At 36.6% G+C, this 27,326-nt stretch overlaps 1 protein-coding gene across 4 annotated transcripts in view; it reads left to right on the forward strand.

Moving 5' to 3' along the window:
* NECTIN3 (nectin cell adhesion molecule 3) overlaps positions 1-27,326 on the forward strand; it is a 145,599-nt gene that overhangs the window by 25,550 nt on the left and 92,723 nt on the right. For all 4 annotated transcript variants that reach the window (XR_009731020.1, XM_061389289.1, XM_061389371.1 and 1 more), the window contains exon 2: positions 20,422-20,763. Coding sequence is in view for 3 of the 4 variants with exons in the window: in XM_061389289.1 (XP_061245273.1) it covers positions 20,422-20,763 (342 nt within the window). In the remaining variant the exon portion in view is untranslated. The remainder of the gene's footprint in view (positions 1-20,421; positions 20,764-27,326) is intronic.

A 27,326-nucleotide genomic window follows, 5' to 3' on the forward strand; every position in this document is an offset into this window, starting at 1 on the left:
GGCCACAGGACTGGAAAAGGTCAGTTTTCATTCCAATCCCAAAGAAAGGCAATGCCAAAGAATGCTCAAACTACCGCACAATGGTACTCATCTCACATGCTAGCAAAGTAACGCTCAAAATTCTCCAAGCCAGGCTTCAGCAATATGTGAACCATGAACTTCCAGATGTTCAAGCTGGTTTTAGAAAAGGCAGAGGAACCAGAGATCAAATTGCCAACATCCGCTGGATCATGGAAAAAGCAAGAGAGTTCCAGAAAAACATCTATTTCTGTTTTATTGATTATGCCAAAGCCTTTGACAGTGTGGACCACAACAAACTGGAAAATTCTGAAAGAGATGGGAATACCAGATTGCCTGACCTGCCTCTTGAGAAATCTGTATGCAGGTCAGGAAGCATCAGTTAGAACTGGACCATGGAACAACAGACTGGTTCCAAATAGGAAAAGGAGTACGTCAAGCTGTATATTGTCACTCTGCTTATTTAACTTATATGCAGAGTACCTCATGAGAAACACTGGGCTGGAGGAAGCACAAGCTAGAGTCAAGATTGCTGGGAGAGATATCACTAACCTCAGATATGCAGATGACACCACCATTATGGCCAAAAGGGAAGAAGAACTTAAGAGCCTCTTGATGAAAGTGAAAGAGGAGAGTGAAAAAGTTGCCTGAAAACTCAACATTCAGAAAACTAAGATCATGGCATCTGGTCCCATTACTTCATGACAAATAGATAGGGAAGCAGTGGAAACAGTGACAGACTTTATTTTTCTGGGCTCCAAAATCACTGCGGATTGTGACTGCATCCATGAAATTAAAAGACACTCCTTGGCAGAAAAGGTATGAGCAACCTAGACAGCATATTAAAAAGCAGAGACATTAATTTGCCAACAAAGGTGCATCTAGTCGAGGCTATGGTTTTTCCAGTAGTCATGTAAGGATATGAGAGTTGGACTATAAATAAAGCTAAGCACCAAAGAATTGATGCTTTTGAACTGTGGTGTTGGAGAAGACTCTTGAGAGTCCCTTGGAGTGCAAGAAGATCTAACCAGTTCATCCTAATCCTTTAGGATTCAGGACTGATTCAGGATCAGTCCTGAATATTCATTGGAAGGACTGATGTTGAAGCTGAAACTCCAATACTTTGGCCACCTGATGTGAAGAACTGACTCATTTGAAAAGACCCTGATGCTGGGAAAGATTGAGGGCAGGAGGAGAAGGGGATGACAGAGGATGAGATGGTTGGATAGTATCACCAACTCAGGGGACATGAGTTTGAGTAAACTCTGGAAGTTGGTGATGGACAGGGAGGCTTGCTGTGCTGTGGTCCATGGTGCAGCAAAGAGTCGAACACGACTGAGTGACTGAACTGAACTGACTGATTGTGTGCTCCATGGTTTTTTCATTTATTTCGGCTGTGATGTGTCTTCCTTGCAGCGCCTAGTCTCCTTGTTGTGAGACCTGGACTTCTCTCCTTGAGGCGCGTGGGCTCAGTAGTTGCAGCAAGTGCACTCAGTTGCAGTGTGTTGGATCTTGGTTCCCTGACTAGGGATGGAACCAGGGCCCCTGCTTTGGAAGCTCACAGTCTTAACCACTGTATCACCAAGGAAGTTCCATTTAATTTTTTCTTTAAGATTTTACTAAAACCTTATTAATTATGTGATAAGTCATGTTTTATAGGTACTAAAACAAGGTATTGAAGTACCCAGGGTCACACTGTAATAATTTAGAGATCTGTGTGTTATTGAACATAGGTTACTCAGGCTCCAAAGTTCTCTTTTATTCCATCCTGTTAACATTCACAACTTTTATTCTGATTCACAAAGTATTACACTACTCGACCATAAGCTCCATATACTTACTTAGAGATGCTTCTTTTAAAAGTAAGTTTGAGATTTTCAGATTATTAAGGTTTTTATGTATGACTTACAGTTGAAGTTAAAGTAAATTTAAGGACCAGAAGTAAATTCATCAGTATTGTTAAAAAACAATACCATTGGTTGAACATTGTTTACTGTTGATTATAAGTTTTATGGTTGGAATAACAGTAAAGTGAAAATCCCTCAGTCGTATCTGACTCTTTGCAACCTCATGGACTCTACTGTACAGTCCATGGAATTCTCCAGGCCTGAATATTGAAGCAGGTAACCTTTCCCTTCTCCAGGAGATCTTCCCAACCCAGGGATCAAACCCAGGTCTTCTGCATTGCAGGCGGATTCTTTACCAGCTGAGCCACAAGGGAAGCCCAAGAATACTGGAGCTGGTAGCCTATCCCTTCTCCAATGGATCTTCCTGACTCAGGAATCGAACTGGGGCCTCCTGCATTGCAAGTGGATTTTTTAATCAACTGAGCTATCAGGGAAGCACTAACAGCTTAAATGCCACCTTTTGCAAAGCTTTCTCTGATCCTCTGGACTATTGCAAAAGGCACTGTCTCTTTTTATTTATATGACCTGTGGTAAGTCTTTTAACTTTTTTGGTTCTCTCATATGGAAAAAAATTACCTATGTACCTTACAGAGAGCCCAGGTATAGAGTCATTGAAGTAGGTTAGTTGATCTTTAAAAGAAACAAAGGCAGTGTAACGGAGCAAAGAGAGTCTTTTCAACAAGTTATCCTGGAACAACTGGACATCCACATGCATTTTTTGGTTGTGCATGTGGGGATCATAATAATGGTATATATAAAAACTGACAGTTTTCAGGAATATGCAACTGTAAGGTGTTCATAAAATATGAAAACTGAGTCTCAAAGAGATTGACTTTGTCCCATTTTCTGCCTCCCTTTACTTAATACTTACTACAGTAATTCTTTAACTACGTTGGTTTCTATAATCCTTTAATCGTTATTTCCTTCTTGACTAAAGTCTGTAGTCTACCATTGAAATCATTTATTTGCCTGAACATCAGCTGCTTGCTCATCTTTCTTCTGATTGTGCTAGCCTGGTAAAACTCTGAACCAAACTGAATTCTTTTACTCTTTGCCGTCTCCATTTATCCACTTAGGCAGCTGAATACTGATTGATGTCACTGTAATTCAAGATTAGTAAGTATGAGTGGCTCTTGGTACTAGTCTGAAATCATACATTTTTCTAGTAGTGGTTCTCAAACTGTTTGATCTGGAACATTTTTGTACTCTTAAAAAATTGTTAAGGACTACAGAGAGCTCTTTTGTTTTAATTTATTTTGCTCTAAGGCACGTTGGGGGAGAAGGCAGTGGCAACCCACTCCAGTATTCTTGCCTGGAAAATCCCATGGACAGAGGAGCCTGGTGGGCTGCAGTCCATGGGGTCGCACAGAGTCGGACACGACTGAAGTGACTTAGCAGCAGCAGCAGCAGCAAGGCATGTTGGATCTTAGTTCCCCTACCAGGAATTGAACCTTGAGTCACCTGTATTGGATGGCAGATTCTTAACCACTGGACCACAAGGGAAAATCCTGCAATCGATTTTGAGTTAATTTTTGTGAAGGGTGTAAAGTCTGTGTCTTGACTTATATTTTTGCATGTGAATGTTCAGTTGTTCCCGGATCACTTGTTGAAAAGACTCTTTGCTTCACTACATTGCTTTGTTTCTTTTAAAGATCAATTGACCTAGTAAAATGAATCTATTCCTGGGCTCTGTTTTGTTCTGTCAGTCTGTCTGTTCTTTCACCAATGTCACTGTCTTGATTATTCTGTCTTTATAGGCAGTTTTGAAGTCATGTGGTATCAGTCTTCTGACTTTGTTCTTCAGTATTGTTGACTGATCCTGTGTCTTGATTTTCCATAGACATTTTAGAATCAGTTTGTCGATATCCATAAAGCAGTTTGCTGGGAGCAAGGATTGTGTTGAATCTGTAGATCAAGATGAGAAGTGACATCTTGACAATATTGACTCTTCCTACCCATAAACATAGAACAAATATTTTTATTTAGTTTTCTTTAAATAGATCTTATACATATTTTGTTAGATTTATACCTAAATATTTTCTTTGGGGGTGCTGATATAAATAATATTGTGTTTTACATTTCAAATTCTATTTGTTCATTGCTAATATATAGGAAAGCAGGTGTATCCTACAGCCTTGCTATAATTGCTTTATCAGTTTGAGTTTTTTGTTGATTCTTTCTGATTTCCTACATAGATGATCATGTCATTTGTCATCAGTGTTTTATTTCTTCCTTTCTAATCAATATATTATTTATTTCTTATTCTTACTACATCATGTGATGTTGAAGTGTTAGTCACTCAGTTGTGTCTGACTTTTTGGGACCCCGTGGACTGTAGCCCACCAGGTTCCTCTGTCCGTGGAATTCTCTAGGCAAGAATGCCTGAGGGGGTTGCCATTCCCTTCCTCAGGGGATCTTCCTGACCCAGGGATAGAACGCAGGTATCCTGCATTGCAGGCAGATTTTTAACCATCCGAGCCACCAGGGAAGACCAGTATGATGTTGAAAAGGGACGGCAAAGGGTACATCCTTGACTTGTTCCTGATCTTATCATGAAACCTTCTAGTTTCTTACTAGAAGCTTCTCGTGTTAGCCATAAGTTTTTTAGATAAATGTTCTTTATCAAATTGAAGAAGCTTCTCTCCTACTTGAATATTCGTTTTTATTGGTGAGTAGCATTTCATTGTACAGATATTCCTCAATTTCTTTATTCATTCATCTCTTGCTGGACATTTGGGGTGCTTCCAGTTTATGACTGTTAAGTATGAAGCTGCTATGAACATTTGTGTGTAAGTCTTTGTATCAATACATGCCATTTTTTCTATTGAGTAAAGATAATGGAGTAAAGTTGGTGAATGATACAGTGCTTATATGCTTAAGAAACTGCCAATGAGGTTGTCCCACTTTATAGTTCAACCAGCAGTGTAGGAGAATTTGTTTTTCCACATTCTCTCCAGCACTTGGTGGTGTCAACTTTTTTGATTATATCTACTCTGATGTGTAGTGGTATCTTATTGTGGCCTTAGTTGCATTTCCCTGATGATGTTGGACATCTTTTCATGTGCTGTTTGGTGATGTGTCTGTTCTAATCTTTTGCCCATTTTTTATTGACCTGTTTGTTTTACGTTTATGGAGTTTTGATTATTCTTTTTATATTTGGATTCAAGTTCTTTATCAGCTATAAATCCTTTATCAGATATGATTTGTAGAAGACATTTTCCCATTAAGTGACTTAAGAAGTGTCTTCTGAAGAGCAGAGAATTTAAATTTTGATGAAATATACTGATTGTGCTTTTAATTACATATCTAAGAAAATAGTTGCCCAAGCAGAGTGAAATTAAAAGACGCTTACTCCTTGAAAGGAAAGTTATGACCAACCTAGGTAGCGTATTCAAAGCAGAGACATTACTTTGCCCACAAAGGTCCGTCTAGTCAAGGCTATGGTTTTTCCTGTGGTCATGTATGGATGTCAGAGTTGGACTGTGAAGAAGGCTGAGGGCCTAAGAATTGATGCTTTTGAATTGTGGTGTTGGAGAAGACTCTTGAGAGTCCCTTGGACTTCAAGGAGATCCAACCAGTCCATTCTGAAGGAGATCAGCCCTTGGATTTCTTTGGAAGGAATGATGCTACAGCTGAAACTCCAGTACTTTGGCCACCTCATGCAAAGAGCTGACTCACTGGAAAAGACTCTGATGCTGGGAGGGATTGGGGGCAAGAGGAGAAGGGGACGACAGAGGATGAGATGGCTGGATGGCATCACTGACTCGATGGACATGAGTCTGAATGAACTCCGGGAGTTGGTGATGGACAGGGAGGCCTGGCGTGCTGCGATTCATGAGGTTGCAAAGAATTGGACACGACTGAGCCACTGAACTGAACTGAACTGGAGGCAGAGTCACAAAAATTTACGTTTGCATTTCTATATTAATTTTAGCAACAGCCTGTTTTTCATAAATGGGTATATTGGCTTTTGACTGGGATTATATTGAATCTGTAAATCAATTTAGATAAACTAATGTTTTACGAATATTGAATCTTCTAACCTCTGAACAAGTATGCCTTTCCTTTTATTTAGGTCTTTAATTTCTCAATTTTGCAGTTTTAACTGTACCAGTGTTTTACAGCTTTTGTCAAATTTCTCCTTAGCATATCTTTTTTTTAAAATGCTAAACAGCAATGTTTAAAATTTTTTCCTAATTTTTCGTTGCTAATACATAAAAATACAGTTAATTTTTGTGTATTGATGTTAGATCCTATATAAGTACTATACTGTCATTGCTAATCACCCTGTTGTAGTAGCTTTTTAATAGATTCCATCAGATATTCTATAAATAGAAAATTGTGTTTTCTGCAAATAAAGACAGTTTTACTCTTTCCTAATCCAGATACCTTTTATTTTGTTTTCTGGCCTGATTGTACTGGCTAGAATCTTCACTATTAGCTTGGGTAGAACTCAGACAGACTGCCTGGCTGTGTAGGGTCTCTCTGTCTCTAGTGTTGGCCCTGGAATTCACTCTGAGTGGTAAGCTGAGGCTAATCATCAGGCTCACTGGTGTGTTTACTGTCTCTCTGGAATCATTATGGTTGTTTCAAGCCTGAGGGTAAATCTTGTTACCCTTCCTTGACTAGACTCAGAAGTATGTATACTCTTCAGTATTACAAACCTAGTCCCATCAGGCTTTTATTTTATCCTCACCGTTCAGTAAGAGAGTTGCTAAATTCATAGGTTACTTATTAGGCCTCATTTTTGGCCTACACAGCATTTGGGGTAATTGATCGCTCTCTCTTTCTGTATACTTGCTATACTTATTGTGCAGGATATACTTTTTGGTTCTCTTCCTTCTTCCCTGGCCATGCTTTTGCCATCTTCTCTTTTGAGTTCTATTCAACTTCCAGACCTTTAAATATTTGAATGCACCATGAGTGCTTAGTCTTTGTGTTAATACTCTGTAATGGTTTCATCCAGTCTCATGACTTTATATATCTTTTATAGGTTGATTACTCCGAATTTACATCTTCAGTCCATCAGTTCGTCCAGAACAGCATACTTTTATGTATCCAGCTGTTTATAAATCTTGTCTGTTTGGTTGTGAGATAGGTATCACAAACTTAAAAGCTGCACTTCTGCAGTCTAATCCTTAAAAACACTCGCTAGTTCTCACTTTGGTAAAAGGCCAACTCCATCATCTCACTTATTCAGGCCATAACTTGGGAGTAATTTTGGGTTCTCTGTTTATCTTAGACCCAATATTTGGGTCCATCACCAAAAAATCCCATTTGCTCTGCTTCCAAAATACAATATATCCAGAATCTGACTACTACTTAACACTACCACTTTGGTTGTTGTTGTTGTTCAGTCACCCAGTCATGTCCGACTCTTTGCAAACCCATGGACTGCAGCACACCAGGCCTCCCTGTCCCTCACCATCTCCCAAAGTTTGCCCAAATTCATGTCCATTGCATCAGTGAACCATTTTGGTTAGGGTGCTCCAAACCCCATCTTCTCTCTCCTTTAACAAAATGTATTCTTACCTGGGGTCCTTGTCCCTTTAAAAGGTAAATTAGAGTATATCATGTTTCTGCCAAAAACTTTTCTAGTCGTTTTTCAATTTATCAGGATTAATAAAAGCCAAGTTATACAGTTGTATAGCCTGGTCCCCTGCTATTGCTGTGGCCTCATTTCCTGCCATTCTTTCTCTTGCTTCACCATAGGGACACTGCAAGGTTCTTTTTTCTCACTATTTCACCTTTTTCAAATCCTTGTTCCAATATTATTTTAAAAAGATCTTTTGTCACTCTGATCAGAAAGCTGTGGTGCTATCCTAAAGTAATAACTGTACTTTTACCTTCCTTTATTTTCCTCCATAGTTCTTAATATCTGGCATCTATTTATTTTCTTGTTAATTATGTCTTTCCAGTTAGATTGTAAACCCCGTAAGGACAGGGATATCTTACCTGCTCGGTACTGTTCCCAGCACCTAGAACAGTGACAGTGCCTGCAAACAAAGTACATACTTAATACATACTAATACATTAGTGTCTTGAATTCTCTCAGCCTTTTTTGATATGTGATCCAGGTTTTTCCTTAGAATGTAGGATCTCCTATGATCCCAAAGTTAGAGAGATTCTTTTATATTCTAATAGTATTTGAGTTATCAGTTTATAATATAGTTCTCACATTTTGTTAGTCACTTGGCTCTACTATTCTGTGCTTATTTCTGAGTGTTTGGGGTTGTTAAAAAAGATTTTGCTTATATTTTTGAAGTTGACATGTCAAACCACTTATCAGTTTAAAACAGACTAATTCAGACTAATTATTGAATGTATTGGTGTAAAATTTAATTTATCTAAATGCTTTTTAAAAAATATTTATTTGAGTCTTAATTGTGGCATGTGGGGTCTTTCGTTTGGTGTGTGGGCTTCTCTAGTTGCAGTATGCAGACTTCTGTAATAGTTGTGGCACGTGGTCTGAGTAGTTGTGACTCATAGGCTTAGTTGCCCCATGGCATGTGGGATCTTAGTTCTCCCACCAGAGGTTGAACCCACATCCCCTGCATGGCAGGGTGGATTCTTAACTGCTTAACCTTAACTCCAGGGAAGTCCCCATCTCAAATGTTGAGTGTGCTGAAATGATTGAGGATACCTAGATGGTCTGATTTTGCTAGTCTCTTGAAAATACCTACTTATTTCAGTTGTTGCTTTGAAGAAGCAATTCTAAATTCTGAGAAGTCTGAAAGAATCCGTACTTCAGAGATATTTGGAGATTTTGTTTATATAGTTAGACACAGTACAATCAATAAATGTTTCATTTGTATATTTGCTTATACTTATTTTGTAGATCTAACATTTGGAAGATCCCAGAACTAAAATACCCAAGATGCATGACATTTTTTGTAGGTTGAAAAGTGAGATGTGGTAAAAGATAATATTAAAATATCAAAAAGGATAGCTGTAAAGATAGATTTGTGATGACTTTTACTTCTTGGTTCTTTTCTTGGATGGTTGCCACTTCATTCATACTTCCATTTCAATCACTTTAATGTGATCTCTATTATAAATCTCAAGTCTTTTTGTTTTTAAAAAATCGATATAAGTTCCATGTGTTATTATATTTTCTTTTTGTCAGAAGCTTATTGTTCATATATATATATATATATATATATATTTCCTAATTATTTGTATCCTATGGGCACTTTGAAGTCTCACTGAATTCAAATACACATGAGTATTCAAATATACATGAAAATCCCAAAGAGTTGTTTTTTTCTTGATTGTAGTGTTTTCATGGGAGCCACAGGTAGGGGAATAGCAACCCTCTTTATCTTTGAAAAGATAATAAGTTTAGTTAATTAATTACAGAACTTTTTTATTTGGTTTATATCAAATCGATATACAGAGCAGAAACAACATTGTATCTTAATCATGCCTTTCCTTGGCCTCTAGAGTGTGCAGTAGCCAGGATATGACAAAGTTAGGGTCTTGCCAGATAGGATACATTCAATTCTTTGCTGTTCTTAGCCTCTTTATATTGTAGACTTTACATAACCATTAATGAGGAACATACTTCAATTAATTTAGATCTTTAGTAATAAACAGTTGCTTCTCCAGTACTCTTCTGGTCTCCAGTCACACACAGCTGCAGATGGGGAAGTGGAAGGAAGAAGTAGGCTCCATGTTTGGGAGATCTTAAGTAATGAGCATTCTAATATTGACCTTGGTCTAAGAACCACAATGGAAAATCTATTTCTCCATGGTTTTAAGATTCCATGGGGAAAATCTTCTTCAGAAGTGGCTTTTAACTTTTGGGTTTAGTCTAGGTTTGGAAATATATTAGACACTTTTATTTGCAAGCAACAAGAACTAACTTTGGCTAACTGAAACACAAACAAGGAGATGTGTCCTTGGAAGCTCATGGGATCTACTGCTACTGCTAAGTCACTTCAGTCGTGTCCAACTCTGTGTGACCCCATAGAGGGCAGCCCACCAGGCTCCTCCGTCCCTGGGATTCTCCAGACAAGAACACTGAAGTGGATTGCCATTTCCTTCTCCAATGCGTGAAAGTGAAAAGTGAAAGTGAAGTCGCTCAGTCGTGTCCGACCCTCAGCGACCCCATGGACTGCAGCCTACCAGGCTCCTCCATCCATGGGATTTTCCAGGCAAGAGTACTGGAGTGGGGTGCCATTGCCTTCTCCGCATGGGATCTAAGGGAGAGCCAAATTATCAATACTTTCAGGGTAATGTAAATCCTTGTGTAAAGATTTAAGGGTTGAAATAAACAAAAATTTATACCAGATTTATTTTTGCAGAAAGCAAAAAATCCTCAGAATGTTTCTGTAGGAAAATTAGACAGTAAAAACCACTTGTAAGTTCCTAGAAATTAAAGTGGAAAAGAAAAACCTGACAGTTACATTAATATTTGTTTACAAGTAAAATTGAACTCATTAAAAATAGCCCTTTATAGTTTTTTGGTCAGTATCTGCTCCAGCTCTTTGATTACTAGAGAGGTGTTTTGTTGTTGGTGGTCAAAGCTGTCAACTTTTTCCTTGGTGGTTTTTCTGTCTTTGTTATGTGGAGAGTAATTTTCCCCTTTTAAATATTGTAAAATATTTTAAATGTATTTTCGATTTACTGGATCCACTTTTTCTTTTTCCTATCTTCCAAGTATTATTCTCTTTAGTAATGGTGCCCCATTAAGCCATGGTTCTTTCTTTTTTCAAAAACTTTTCTTTGTTAAAAATTGAAGTATAGTTGACTTGTTAGTTTAGGTATACACTATAGTGATTTGATATTTTTATAAAATATACTCTATACAAAGTTATTATTCAGTATAGATTATATTCCCTGTGTTGCACATTTTATCCTTGTAACTTATTTATTTTGTAGCTGGTAGTCTGTACCTCTTAAACCCCTTCACCTGTTGTACTATTCATCATACCTCTCTACTCCCCTTTCTCCTATCTGGCAAACACTCATTTGTTCTCTGTGAGTCTGTTTTATTTATTTTTTTAGGCTTCATATATAAGAACAAACGTACAGTATTTGTCTTTCTCTGTCTTATATCACTAAGCAAAATATACCCTCCAGGTCCGTCCATCTATTTTGTCACAAATGCACAGTTTTATTATTATTTTTTTAAATAACTGAGTAAAATTCTGTGTGTGTGTGTGTATGTATATTTGTATTACATCTTTTAGGGGTTTCTTTATTTTGGCCATTGTAAATTAATACTACTTGAATATTGGCATGCATCTATCTTTTTAAATTGGTGGTGTTTTTTCAGATAAACACCCAGGAGTGCAATTGCTAGATCATATTGTAACTCTGTTTTTAACATTTTGAGGAACCTCCATATTGCTTTCTGTAGTGACTACCAATTTACCTTTCCATCAGCTGTGCATAAGGGTTCCTTTTTCTGCACATTCTCACCAATGCTTGTTATTTTTTTGTCTTCTGAACGATAGCCATTCTGACAGATGTGAAATGATACCTCATTGTGGTTTGTGTTTGCATTTGATAATAATGATGTTGAGTATCTTTTCACGTGCCTCTTGGCCATCTGTTTCTTCTTTGGATTAATGCATATCCAGGTCTTCTGCCCATTTTTTAAATAGGGTTGTTTAGTCTTTTGATATTGAGTTCCAGTAGTTCTTTGTGTAGTTTGGATAGTAATCCCTTATTGGACATATCATTTACAAATATCTTTCTCCATTCAATAGGTTGTCTTTTCATGTTGATGATTTCTTTCACTATGAAAAAACTTTTAAGTGTAGTTTGGTCCATTTGTTTATTTTTCCTTTTGTTTCCCTTCCCTGAGGAGACAGATCCAAAAAAAATATTGCTGAGAGTAATTTCAAAGAGTATTGCCTATGCTTTCTTATGGAGTCTTATAAGTTTTCAGGTCTTACATTTAGGTCTTTAATCTGTCTTGAGTGTATATATATGAATTTGTTTCTGTACTCTATTTTGTTCCATTGAGCATGTGTCTGTTTTTTATACCAGTACCATACTTTTCTGATTATTGTAGCTTTGTAGTATAGTCTAAAGGCAAGGAGTGTGATGCCTCCAAATTTTTTAAAGATTGCTTAGGGTGTTAGAGGTCTTTTGTGGTTTCATATGAATTTTAAGGTTATTTGTTCTAGTTTTATGAAGTGTGCCACTGGAATTTTGATGAAAATTGCTTTGAGCCTGTAGATTGCTTTGAGTAGTAAGGGTGTTTTAACAATCCATGAACATGAGATATCTTTCCATTTATTTGTGTCTTTTTCAATTTCTTTGATCAGTGTAGTACAGCTTTCAACATAGAGGTCTTTTACCTTCGTTAAATTTTTTCCTAGGTGCTCTTTTCAGTGGAGTTGTGTGTAAATAGAATTGTCTTAATTTCTATTTCTGATGGTTTGCCACTGTTTATAGAAATCCACCAGGTTTTGTTTTGTTTGGCCATGCATATGGCAGGTGGGATCGTATTTCCCTGACCAGGAATTGAACCCATGGATCCTGCAGAGGAAGCTTGGAGTCTTAACCACTGGACTGCTGGGAAGTCTGAAATCCACACTTTTGTATATTGATTTTGTAGCCTGTAATGTCACTGAATCTACATATTACTTCTCTCTCTTTTTTTGGTGAAGACTTTAGTAGTAGCATGTCATCTACAATGACAGTTTTACTTATTCCCTTCCAAATGAAATGCCTTAATTTCTTGTCTGATTGCTGTGGCTGGGACTTTCATTATTTTGTTACAGAGAAGTGGCAAGAGTGGGCATGCTTGTTTTATCTGATCTTAAAGGAAGAGCTTTTTAGCTTTTCACCATTGAGTATAATATTAGCTGTGGATTTGTCATTGTTGTATTCAGTCAGTTGTGTCCGACTCTTTGCGACGCCATGGACTGCAGCATGCCAGGCTTCCCTCCATCGTGCTCCATGCTTCACCATCTCCTGGAGTTTGCTCAAACTCATGTCCATTAAGTCGGTGATGCCATCCAACCATGTTGTCCTCTGTCACCCCGTTGTCCTCCTGCCCTCAGTCTTTCCCAGAATCAGGGTCTTTTTCTAATGAATTGGCTTTTTGCATCAGATGGTCAGAGTATTGAAACTTCTACTTCAGCATGAAGCCTTCCAATGCATATGCAGGGTTGATTGCCTTTAGGATTGACTGGTTTGATTTCCTTGCAGTCCAAAGAACTCTCAGGAGTCTTCTCTAGCACCACAGTTCAAAAGCATCAATTCTTTGTCACTCAGCCTTCTTTATGGTCCACCTTTCACATCCATACATGATTACTGGGATTTGTCATGCTGCTACTGCTAAGTCGCTTCAGTCGTGTCTGACTCTGTGCGACCCCATAGACGGCAGCCCACCAGGCTCCCCGGTCCCTGGGATTCTCCAGGCAAGGACACGGGAGTGGGTTGCCATTTCCTTCTCCAATGCATGAAAGTGAAAAGTGAAAGTGAAGTTGCTCAGTCGTGTCTGACTCCTAGGGATCCCATGGACTGTGGCCTACCAGGCCCCTCTGTCCATGGGATTTTCCAGGCAGGAGTGCTGGAGTGGGGTTCCACTGCCTTTTTCTTTATTATATTGGGATAGTTTCCTCTGTACCAAATTTGTCGAGAGTTTATTGTAAATAGATGTTAAATTCTTTCAAATGTATTTTTTGTGTCTATTGAGATGACCATGTGCTTTTTTATCCTTTGTTTTGTTAATGTGGTGTATCACATTGATTGATGTGCAGATATTGGACCATCCTTCCATTGTGGAGTACTTCTTGATCATGATAATGTGATCCTTTCTGTGTATTGTTGAATTGTTTGCTAATATACTTTTTAAATGTATTTACTTTTAATTGAAGGATAATTGCTTTACAGTGTTGTGTTGGTTTCTGCCATGTATCAACATGAATCAGAGGTATACATATGTCCCCTCCCTCATGAACCTCCCTCCCACCTCCCTCCACATCCCACCCCACTAGGTTGTTACAGAGCCCGGGTTTGAGTTTCCTGAATCATACAGCAAATTCTCATTGGCTATCTGTTTTGCATAGGATAGTGTATGTTTCCATGTTATTCTCTCCAGTCGTCCCACTGTCTGCTTCCTCCCCCCACCCTGTGTCCATAAGTCTGTTCTTTATGTCTGCATTTCAGTTACTGCCCTGCACATAGGTTCATCAGTACCATCTTTCTGGATTCCATATATATGTATTAATATATTGTATGTTTTTCTCTTTCTGACTTACTTAGCAATATTGATTCTTACAACCCATAAACGTGGAATATCTCTCCATCTGTTTATGTCATTTTTGATTTCTTTCATCAGTATCTTACAGTTTTCTGTATATAGCTCTTTTGTCTCCCTAGGTAGGTTTATTCCTTGGTATTTATTTTGTTTGAGAATATTTGCATCTATGTTCATCAGAGATACTGGCGTGCAGTTTTCGTTCTTTCTTTTTTCTGTAGTGTCTTTTTCTGACTTTGGTATCAAGGGAAAGCTGACCTTGCAGAATTTTAGGATGCTCTCTGCTCTTCAACTTTTTGGAATAGTTTAAGAAGGATAGATATTGACTCTTCTTTAAATGTTTGGTAGAGTTTCCCTGTGAAGCTGTCTGGCCCTGGACTTCTGTTTTCTTGGAGGATTCGGATTACGGATTCCGTTTAATTACTAGTAATTACAGGGACTCAGCGGACATGAGTGTGAGCAAGCTCCAGGAGTTGGTGATGGATAGGGAAGCCTGGCGTGCTGCAGTTCCTAGGGTCGCAGAGTCAGACATGACTTGAGCGACTGAATTGAGCTGAATTAGTCTGTACAGATTTTCTATTTATTTGTTCCTGCTTCAGTCTTAGTAGATTATAATGTCTAGGAATTTATCCATTTCAGAGAGGGTTTCAATTTGTTGTCATATAACTAGCATTGTGATTGATTGTTGTACTTCTGTGATGGTGGTGAAATGAACTTCTCTTTCATTTCTAACTTTATTTGGGCCCTCTTTTATACTTGAAGATGGTGGCTAAAGGTTTATAAATTTTGTTTATCTCTTCAGAAACCCAGCTCTTGGTTTCATTGATCCTTTCTATTGGTGGGTTTTTTTTGGTGGGGGGCTCTCTATTTTACTTATTTCTGCTCTGATTTTTATGATTTCCCTCCTACTACCTTTGGGCTTTGTTCTTTTTTAATTCCTTTAGGTGGAAAGTTATGTTGTTTGTGATTTTTTGTTTCTTGAGGTAGACTTATATATCTATAAACTTCCCTCTTGGAACTGCTTTTATTGTGTCCCATAGATGTGGGAAAGTTGTGTTTCTATTTTCATTTGTCTCAAGGTATTTCTTTTTTAATTTCTTCTTTCATTTCTTCATAGATGCATTTTTTGTTTTGTTTTTAATAGCATATTGTTTAGTGTCCACATTTCTATTTTTTCATTTTTATTCCCATAATTAATTTCTGGTTTCATACCATTGTGGTTAGAAAGGATGCTTGATATAATTTCAATTTGTTGAATTTATTGAGATATTTTTGTGGCCTAGCATGTGACCTGTCCTGCAGAAAGTTCCATATGCATTTTAAAAGAATGTGTATTTTGCTGCTTTGGATGAGATAACTATTCTGTAGATACTTATTAAGTCCATCTTGTCTGCATTTTAGACCAGTATTTCCTTATTGGTTTTCTGTCTGGATGATTTATCCACTGATAGAAGTAGAGCATTATAGTCCTCTACTATTACCATATTATTGTCAATTCTTTCCTTTATGTCTATTATTATTTGCTTTATATATTTAGGTACTCATCTATTCAGTTCAGTTCAGTCGCTCACTCATGTCCGACTCTTTGAAACCTGATGAACCACAGCACACAAGGCCTTCCTGTCCATCACCGTCTCCCGGAGTCCATTGTGTTGGTGATGCCATCCAACCACCTCATCTTCTGCCATCCCCTTCTCCTTCAGCTCTCATCTTTCCCAGCATCAGGGTCTTTTCAAATGAGTCAGCTCTCCACGTCAGATGGCCAGAGTATTGGAGTTTCAGCTTCAACATCAGTCCCTCCAGTGAACACCCAGGACTGATCTCTTTTAGGATGAACTGGTTGGATCTCCTTGCAGTCCAAGGGACTCTCAAGAGTCTTCTCCAACACCACAGTTCAAAAGCATCAATTCTTGGGCGCTCAGCTTTCTTTATAGTCTAACTCTCACATCCATACATGACTACTGGAAAAACCATAGCCTTGACTAGATGGACCTTTGTTGGCAAAATAATGTCTCTGCTTTTTAATATGCTATCTAGGTTGGTCATAACTTTCCTTCCAAGGACCAAGCGTCTTTTAATTTAATGGCTGCAGTCACCATCTGCAGTGATTTTGGAGCCCAGAAAAATAAAGTCAGCCACTGTTTCCCCATCTATTTCCTATGGAGTGATGGGACCAGATGCCATGATCTTAGTGTTCTGAATGTTGAGCTTTAAGCCAACTTTTTCACTCTCCTCTTTCACTTTCATCAAGAGGCTTTTTAGTTCCTCTTCACTTTCTGCCATAAGGGTGGTGTCATCTGCATATCTGAGGTTATTGATATTTCTCCCAGCAATCTTGATTCCAGCTTGTGCTTCTTCCAGCCCAGCGTTTCTCATGATGCACTCTGCATATAAGTTAAATAAGCAGGGTGACAATATACAGCCTTGACGTATTCCTTTTCCTATTTGGATCCAGTCTGTTGTTCCATGTCCAGTTCTAACTGTTGCTTCCTGACCTGTATACAGGTTTCTCAAGAGGCAGGTCAGGTGGTCTGGTATTCCCATCTCCTTCAGATTTGTGGATCAAAGTTTATTGTGATCCACACAGTCAAAGGCTTTGGCATAGTCAAGAAAGCAGAAATAGATGTTTTTCTGGAACTCTCTTGCTTTTTTGATGATCCAGCGGATGTTGGCAATTTGATCTCTGGTTCCTCTGCCTTTTCTAAAACCAGCTTGAACATCTGGAATTTCACAGTTCATGTTGCTGAAGCCTGGCTTGGAGAATTTTGAGCATTACTTGACTAGTGTGTGAGATGAGTGCAATTGTGTGGTAGTTTGAGCATTCTCTGACATTGCCTTTCTTTAGGATTAGAATGCAAACTGACCTTTTCCAGTCCTGTGGCCACTGCTGAGTTTTCCAAATGTGCTGGCATATTGAGTGCAGCACTTTCACAGTATCATCTTTTAAGATTTGAAAGAGCTCAACTGGAATTCCATCACCTCCACTAGCTTTGTTCATAGTGATGCTTCCTAAGGCCCACCTGACTTCACATTCCAGTATGTCTGGCTGTAGGTGAGTGTGAGTGATCACACCTTTGTGATTATCTGGGTCATGAAGATCTTTTTTGTGCAGTTTTTCTGTGTATTCTTGCCACCTCTTCTTAATATCTTCTGGTTCTGTTAGGTCCATACCATTTCTGTCCTTTATTGAGCCCATCTTTGCATGAAATATTCCCTTGGTATCTCTAATTTTCTTGAAGAGATCTCTATTAGGTACACATATGTTTACAAATGTTATATCTGCTTCTTGGATTGACTCTTTTGTCATTATATGATATCCTCTTTGTCGTTTGTCTATTCTGTGTGAACATTGCTACCCCATAAGCCATTATTCTTAAGGTTGTAAGGAGATATCCTTAGCGCTATCCTTTCCAGTTTATTTTGATGTCTTTGTCAGGTGAGCCTGCTATAAAAAACACTATAGACTGGTTGACTTAAATATCTGACATTTATTTCTCAAAGTTCTAGAGTTTGATAAATCCAAGATCAAGGTGTGAGCAGATTCAGTTCCTGTTGAAGACCCTTTCCTGACTTGTAGACAGCCACCTTCTTGCTTTGTCAGGGTAGACAGAAAGAGAGAGCTCTTTTCTCTCTTCCTCTTTTTAAATGAGGACACTAATGCCAGCATGTGGGCCTGCCTTCATACAAATATCATTATCCCAAGAGGCCCCACCTCCAGTTAGTATTCAATATATATATTTTGGAGAGACACAAACATTCATTCCATTATCCTATGCCTTCTGTATCTCTACCTGAGGAGGATGAATATGTTTATTTGCTTTTATTATGAACATTACTTATTGTAAGTGATTCTGACATCAAAGAAGAACACAAAGTGACAACTAAAAGTTATTTCTTTAATCTTTAGTAATTTCACTCCTTACAGTAACTAATGTTTATCTTCAGAACATACAAAAAATTATTGTCAGTATATATAGCATATGTGACTAATTTTTTTGCATTTAGATCTTCATTCCATTTGGTTTTGTGTGTGTATGTGTGTTTAATGTAAAGCAGGGATCTCTGTTTCCAAATATTTAGCTCTTGTCCTTTCATCATATCTTCACTAATTCATTATTTACATTCATAGAACATATTACATACCATATGCCATTATATATGTTGATCTGTTTATATATTTTAAGTTGCTTTAAGATACTAAGCTTTTTATTATTTTTACTTTAGTATCAACCCCCTCCTTACTGTGCAGTTGTGTGTATGTATGTCATGGTTTTCATTGCAGTTACATTGAATTTGTGTGCTAATATGGGGAGATTTGCCATCTATGTAGCATTATATTTTCCTTCTCATGACTATGACATGTCTTCCAATTATGCAGGTCAGTTGCTCAGGTCTGCAGGTTCTTTACAACATTATTTAAGTAGTTTAAATATTAATATTTTTACTAATACTGTTTTTTTCTACAGTAAATTTGTAAAGATTATCATATATTATAACATGTTGAATATATATTTTGTATACAGTTTGCATTCTTTATAAGCAGCTATGTTATTTGTTCTAATAGTGGTTTCCTTGGCCTTCTTCAGTTTTTCTAATAATAGATTTTCAAGATAATAATTTTGTGTGTTCTTTTTCTATTCATCCCTGTTTCCTTTTCTTGTCTCATTGCATGAGAATTTCCATTCTAAGTTGAATGATGATGATAGTGTACCGTCTTGTCTTCATCGTTCCTTAATAACATGCCCCCCCTTTAATTTTAGCATTGTGATGTCCATTGATTTAGAAGAATGTATTATTAAGAATTCTTTTTTCAATTGTTAACTTTTTAAAAATCCAGATAATGAACATTAAATTCTATTAAATATCCTTTTGGCTTCCAATGAGAAAGCCATGTGACCTTTCAATGTGATAAATAGTCTAAAAATTCCTTACATTTTTTAATATCTTAATCATTGTGTCTTTTTCTTTAAATACAGAGCCATATGTTATTTTATAATATTATATGAAATTTTTAATATTTATAAACTGCTTTTTCATTTGTGTATCTTCAGGTTTAGTATTAGGCTTATGATATCTTGCTAAAATACATTTGAATATTTTCATGTTTTATACTAATTACATTAAATTTTAAAAGCTTTGTAATTATCATATGGTTGAAAGTACATTTTTTGGACTTGATTTTTTTTTTTGGTGGAGTGGTTAAAAAAAAGACAACTTTTCTTCCATAGCTGTTAAGTATGATCAATGTGAATTGTCAGTCCTTTTCTGTAATATCCTCAGTCATCTCTTGGATAAGAAAGTTAACTCTATTATCTATTTAATGTATTCATTTATGGTTTGTTTGTTTTTTTCTTCAAAAAAAAGTTCATGGAAATATTGTATTAAGTTTTTATTGTTGTTTAGAGCCGTTTGAACATGTTTAAACATTTTTCTTAATCATCTTTTAAATGATACCCCCAATGTATTTGCTATAAATGTTCTAATATACTTGTTAGTGAAGAGTGTCTTGCTTGAATTTAGTATTAATGAGCATTAATCCTGTGTTTCATAAAATGATTTATATTTGGCCCATTGCTTTTAGGAAGGAATCAGTATCATAAGGGTGAAGTTAGATGATTTTAACTTTCGTTTTTATGTTTTCTTGAAAAACATAAATTTGATTTATGAGATAGAAAATTTTGATTTCACGTTTATATGTTTGTTTGGGTTTTTTTTTGATTTATGTTTTCTGGCAGTTGATCTGTATTTACCAGTGTGTTTTATACAGATTTTTGGTAGAGAAACCCTCCAAAGGAAGATACTTTTAGGATTTGGTTATCTGTCACTGAGTAACAAAATATCCTAAAGTTTGGTAGTTTTAAAACAGCATACTTTTATTATATGTCAGTTTCTTTGGGTCAGGAATCCAAGCATGACTCAGCTGAGTTCTTTGTTTCAGAGTCTCTCACTAGGCTACAGTCAGGGTGTCAGCTAGGGCTGGGACCTTACCTAGTGGCTTGACTGGGGAAGGACCTTCTTTTAAGCTTACTGTTGGCCCAGTGTAGTGCTTTATCCACTGCAACACATATAGGTGATTATTTGATTCATTTAAGAATCATTCTTTGGGTCTTAAATCCAGCCCTGGAAGCATCTAACTCTTTTCAGTTCTTCCTGTTTACTCAGTCATTAGTGTCTATGTGTGTGTGTGTAGAAAACAGGAAGGGAGGGAATTTGATCATATGTTAGCATAACTTAGATTCATTTTTAAGAACTATGCTTTTCTATTTTCCTTAGGTGCCTTAGCTGGACCAATTATTGTGGAGCCACATGTCACAGCAGTATGGGGAAAGAATGTTTCGTTGAAGTGTTTAATTGAAGTAAATGAAACTATAACACAAATTTCATGGGAGAAGATACATGGCAAAAGTTCACAGACTGTTGCAGTTCATCATCCTCAACATGGATTCTCTGTTCAAGGAGAATATCAGGGAAGAGTCTTGTTTAAAAACTATTCAATTAATGATGCAACAATTACTCTACATAACATAGGATTCTCTGATTCTGGAAAATACATATGCAAAGCTGTTACATTCCCACTTGGAAATGCTGAGTCCTCTACAACTGTAACTGTATTAGGTACGTGTACTTGAATTGTATATTTTGGTGGTAGTTGTGAGGATTATAGTAAAAATATTTTCAAAAACTTAAAATGCTTGAAATTACATATAAATGTAAATTTTAAATGAAAGAATTCAAATATGATTTTTCAATTTCTGTCATAAAACTCTGATTCTAGACTCTGTTTAAACAAAATCTTGTCCCTATCTACCTGTCCGTATAATGCTGTGTAGTTCATAGCTATTTTACTTTGTTCAGGAAAGATTGTTTTTTATTTACAATGCTAAGTGCTAATGTTTTTTATTTATAATACTAAGTGCTAATATTCTTTGATGTTTATTTCCCCTCAAACTTCAACCTTTAATTAAATTATCATCTTTAAGCTTTTCCATTTTGTTTTAATGACTGTGGTCTTAGAGCCATTGATGTCTTATGTTTGTTTTTCAAATCAGATTTTTATTTCTGCTGTTGTGGATTTGTGTAGCTATTTGAATCATGGGCTGTTGCTTCCATTGAAGGATCTTCTGCCTTTTACTGTGTGATAACTGTTAAAATTTATGGTGAACTTTAGAAAGAGCTTATTAGCATTAAAGTAGCCACCCGCAGTGAAAGGTAAACCAATCTGGAATAGCTGGTGAGTACTCATAGAATACTAGTATGAGGACCAAGGACTACTAGCAACCTTAGCCATTTCCACCTAAAGTGGAACGCCTTTAATGGATGGTCTTTGCTCTGAATCCACCTGTTTGCCTGTCAGGGATTTTGTTAGGTCTGCTAATAGCTTTCCCTACTCAATCCTCCTTATCTTTTCTCCTTTATAAACTTGTTGCACTCCTCACTTGATCTCACTGTCTGCTTCAAGAGAACCAAACAGTTACACAGCCTCTAATATTTAATGGTGTGATTTCAGGATCTCTGAAGTTCAGGAAAGAAATTTTGTCCAAATTTGTTACATATTTTTTCATGTTGAGAAAAACTATTTAAAAATAAAAATAAAATTAAATATTTGAAGACTTTGTGTTTAAGACCCTGTCCTAAGGGCTGTGGGGAAAATATAACTTAGGTTTACAAAATTGATACTTTTGAGAACAGTTTTAACTGGAAGACAAGGTATTAATATCTAAAAAGTCAAGTGCAAACCATTGGGGTAAAAAATTTAAAAAAAAATAAGTGTCAAGAAAAAAAGATAGTTTGTATGTAGAAGAGAGAACTCATGAGAATAAGATTTTTTACTTTAAATTTTAGTAATCCTTCCTAAATTAATAAACATTCAGTGGTTTAAAACTCAGGATTATTTAAAGTATAAGACCAGTCATGATTTTACCTGTGTCTGCTTCTCTAATTTCATCTATTCCATTCCTTGCTCTACTTCTCCCAACAGCCCGAATTTTATAATCATAATGAACTATTTGTGGTATGTTAACACTTATGTTTTTATATGTATTTTTTGTTATGCCTCTCTTCTCAAGAGATTGCCACCTTTCCCCTCCTGTCTTTTTCTTCCTGCATTTCTTCTATTTAACTGTTACTCATCAAACTACATCCTTTTGGTAGCCATTTTAAAAATATCTAGCCCTCTGCTGCTTGATAGGGATTTTATTTTGCTCTTTTGCCATTATATCTTGAGCTCATCTTTGTTGCAGCAGTTAATTTAGCACTATGTCTTTTTCACTATAAACCTGTGGTGGACTGCAACTGTGCACTTTAAAATTTGACTTTGTATCCGTAAAGCTTATAAGAGTTTCTGGCATATAGCAATAATACACTGTTATTTAAGTAGGGTATGGAAATAGCTAAGTTAACTCTAGTTCAGAAATGTTTTGTTGAAAAATAGTTGAGCCAGTCCTTGAATGGTGTAAACATACAGAGGGGGAATAAGTGAGCCAATGCAAGGAAGCAGAAAACAACATACATTAGGGCAGAGTTTCTTCACCATGGCATTGTTGAAGTTTGGGCCTGGAAATTTTTGCTGGGGTAAACTGTCCTGTCCATTACAGACTGTTCAGCAGCCTTCATGCCATCTACCCACTAGATACTAGTAGCAGTTCCTTAGAAGTTGTGCCAAGTTAGAATGTCTCCCAGCATTGCCAAGTGTCCTCTGAGGGACCACTGAATAATCTGTTGATTGTTCAAAGGATTTATATAAAGTCAAGAATTAAAGGCTAGAAATGTAGAGTAGGACCACTTTAACTCGAATATCAAGATTGGGAATTTGAACCTTATATTACTTGAAATGCAAACTGAGCATGTTGTATTTCTCCCGTCTCTTATTCTCAAGTTCTTTCTGTTTATTTATTTTATTTTTTATTATTTTTGACTGTACCACGTGACACATAGGATCTTAGTTCTCTGACCAGGAATTGAACCCATGCCTTTAGTGAAAAGTGTATAGCTGTAACCACTGTACCACCAGGGAAGTCCCAGATTCTTGTTGTTTAAAGTGTGATTCATGAGCCAGCAGCAGTGGTATCATTTGGGAGATTGTTAGAAATACAGAATTCAGATCCTCCCCAGACTTGTTGAATGATAAATCTATTATAGCAAGATCCCCAAGTAATTTTTATGCACAGTAGGTAAAGTTTGAAAAACACTACTTTGACCATCTTCTCACCTTGCTTAGAGGAGTGTCAACTCATAGACTTGATTTGTAAGTAATGTGATGAAAGTTGTCATTTAGGAAGATCAGTCAGGTGTTTTTGATGGATTACAATGAAGAGTCCTGAAATCATAATGCCTCAGATAGGAGGCCATGAAAGCTTGACGTTAATTTTCTAATTTATGCCACTTGAGTGAAGAAGGGAGCTATTAGGAAGGAGAAACTAACAGAACATTGTAACTGACTATATATAAGAAACCAAGAAGGTTTGAACAGTAACAGGTTTTGAGCCTTAGTGGTTGAGTAAATTATGTTGCCATTAATTTAAATTGGCATGTCTGCATGAAAATCAAGTTGGGGATTGGGAGGATGAGATGATGAATTCAACCTTTGGCTTACTGAGTTGGAGGATACATAGACAAATGATACCACATTTTGTATCAAAAGTGAATAAAATTAGGGATCATTCAGGTAGTAATGTTTATCAGATAAAAGTTTTTAAGAGACAGAAAGTAACGGAAGTTTTATTAGGGCAGGGATTAGAAGAAATAGAGATGAACAATTCAAAAACATAGCTTTGCAAAAAACTGTTAAAGTAATATTATTTATATCAAGAGAAGATAAAGTTTTTAAGATTGCTCTAGCACATTTTTCCCACGGTGAGAATCAAGCCCTACAGAAATGATTTCAGTGACCCATTTTTTTCAGTGCTCCTGTGGTTGGCACATCCAACTTCTCAGGTGGCGCTGGCAGTAAAGAGCCCACCTGCCAATGCAGCAGACATGAGAGATGCAGGTTCAATTCCTGGGCTAGAAAGATCCCATGAAGGAGGGCATGACAACCCACTCCAGTGTTCTTGCCTGGAGAATCCCATGGACAGAGGAGCCCGGTGGGCTACAGTCTAGTGTCACAGTTGGACACGACTGAAGCGACCTAGCATGCATGGTTGGCACATAGCTACTATCATTCTAAATGCATATCCCAGAAGTTAATCTATTACTTAGAGCAGATACCTGAAGGCATTAGAACTTAATTCTTTTGGAACTGATTGGGAAGAACTGCTCTAAGTATCAGATTTCTACCAAGTCAGTCAAAGAAAATAGACAAAGAAAAGCATTGAGTGTGTAGATTAGGCAGAGTTAGTGACATTAGAGTTTCAAAGGAATGAGCAATAGACCTGAATTAAGGGAATGTAATATAGCAAAACACTTTTAAGAAAATTGAACAACAAATGTCCCATAGGAGAAGAGTTATTGTATAATTGATTGCTTCTTCTTGATATATGAGATATTATATAGTGATTAAAATTGTAGTTAATAGAAGTATTGCTGCTTGAAAATAAAATGAGCCAAAAAACTGTAGGAATACCATGATTACATCTATATAGACACTGGATACAAAAATAAAGAGAAAGAAGTGGAAGTATATGATAATGACTATATTAGTATATTATAGTTGTGGATATTTTTCTTTTTTTTTTTTTTCTAATTTTTAGTAATACTTTTGTAATAATAATTAAAAAAAAAAAAAAGACTTCTACTGCCAGACATAATGGAGTAACAGGGATGGGATTTACCCTTTCTCTCTCTAACAAGAAAACTAACCAACTAGTTTTTAGTCATTGGGCAATAGGCATGATAGGATTATGATCCCTGAAAGAAGAAAGATAGGCAAGAATTATGCAGTTGCTCCAGCCTCCTCTTTAATCAGTCTCCAGTGGCAACTCAGTGACAAGGGCTTCAAGTAAAGAATACTGGTCTCACTGAGCTTAAGAGATGGATTGGACAGATGTTTAGAATTTGTGGAGCAGAAAGTAGAAAGGGAGTATCCAAGAGAAAGAATGTGTGTGCTTTAGAGACCTACAGAAGGGCCCTCTGAAGTCTTTGGTTTAGAACTTGCTGTGTACATGTGGAAGACACTTTGGAGATGGGGGAAAGAACCAGCAGAAAGAAGTGGTCTTAACAATCCTGGTGTTAATATAGGGCTGGGAAAACGTCATATTCCTACAAATCAGAGTATAGAGGGCACTGGGTAGGAGAGGGAGTGACAGCGAAACCTCCAGGGACGAAGTGCAGAGAAGCTAACTAAAATGTTGGGAAATACGAGAAAAGTAACTTTAGAAAGCCATTGTAGTCTACAACCAGGGGTTTGAGTCCCTTCAGAAGAAACAAATAATATAATTTAAAATTAACTTTAAAATAATTTTTATATTTCCTCAAAGATAAAATCCTCTATTGATGGCACAGGTTATTCACACTGACTCTGCCATGGTTGGGGGATGGGCACGTGAAACATTAAAAACCATTGAAAACTTCAAAGAAATAATAATATAGTAAGGAATATACACTAAAATCTAAGAAAAAGTAGAAACATAGAAATAAACCTGTCTCTGAAAGCTGAAATCTGTATTCAACCTTGAGGACATTCAACAATTCAGAAGAGATACCTAAGATGATGAACTAAGATTTTGAGAACCTTGAGAAGTGAGAGAGACAAATACCTAAGTGTATGTCTGCTCAAGATGGGATATCTAATAACTTTTCTTATATTCTCCTGGTACCCAACGACTTAACATTTTCAGAAGAGTAGTTCACCCACAGTAAACTAGCCTTATTACAGACTTTGAGGCTTGGTTTATATCACTTGAGTAATCTGAAATTGAGACCCTGGGCTGGATAGTGTTCTTAGAAGCTAGCTTAGCAGAAGAAAAGAAAGATCCTTTCTGGAAGAAAGGTACTGTATTCTAAGCCTCAAATTATTTCTACCTTAATTATTCAAATTCAAGCATATGATCTGCTTGAATGACCAGGCATATAAGTAAAGAAGACCCCAGAAGCACCCAGTGCAAAAAGAAGAGAAAAAGACCTGTGTAAGGTGTTGGAATTATCTGACATAGACTATTAAACAGTGCTTACCATTTGAAGGGATAGGTCAATCTATTGAATTTCTGCAGAGAATAAGAAACTGTCAGTCGTGTCCATCTCTGTGCCTGCATGGACTATATATATATAGCCTGTCAGGCTCCTCTGTCCATGGGATTCTCCAGGCAAGAAACCTGGAGAATTCCCTTCTCCAGGGACTCTTCTCCATCCAGAGACTGAACCCAGGTCTTCATTGCAGGCAGATTTTTTACCATCTGAGCCACCAGCAAAGCCCATATATGTATGTATGTGTGTGTATGTGTATAATGTCTATGTATATATATATAATGTGTATGTATATATAATGTATATGTGTGTGTGTATATAAGTATTTATATATATATTTATCTCACATAGTAATTTGTCCTCGAAGTACAGAGGTAATTCTTAGTACAAGCATATCTCGGAGATAACGTGGGTTCGGTTCCAGACCAATAAAGTAAATATCACAGTAAAACAGTCACATGAATTTTTTGGTTTCACAGTGTTATAAAGATTATGTTTATACTACACTGTAGTCTGTTAAGTGTGCAATAGCATTGTCTTAACAATGTACATAATTTAGGTAAAAAATCACTGTATTGCTAAAAAATACTTACCATCATCTGAGTCTTCAGCCAGTTTTAATCTTTTTACAGTAGTAACATCCAAGATTACAGATCATCATAACAAATATAATAATAATGAAAAAGCTTGAAATATTCTGAGAATTACCAAAATATGACAAAGAGATAGGAAGTGAGAAAATGCTGTTGGAAAAATGATGCTAATAGATTTGCTCAATACAGGGTTACCAGAAGTCTTCAATTTGTGAATAATGCAATATCTGTGAAGCACAATGGAGTGAGGTGTGCCTGTATATAAAAAACAGTTAACGGATGAATTTTATACATTTGAATTAAAAACTTCTGCTCATCAAAACACACTATAAAGAAAGAAGCCCTAAATGGTAGAAGATATTGCACATATAATCAGAAATGGACTCTCCCCAATCAGTTAAAAAAAAAAAAAAAAAAGGACTTTAATAGGTATTTTCAGAAAAATCCCAAATGGCTCATGAACAA

The sequence above is a fragment of the Bos javanicus genome, chromosome 1 (genome assembly GCF_032452875.1).
Source record: "Bos javanicus breed banteng chromosome 1, ARS-OSU_banteng_1.0, whole genome shotgun sequence".
NCBI classification, from domain to species: Eukaryota; Metazoa; Chordata; class Mammalia; order Artiodactyla; family Bovidae; genus Bos; species Bos javanicus.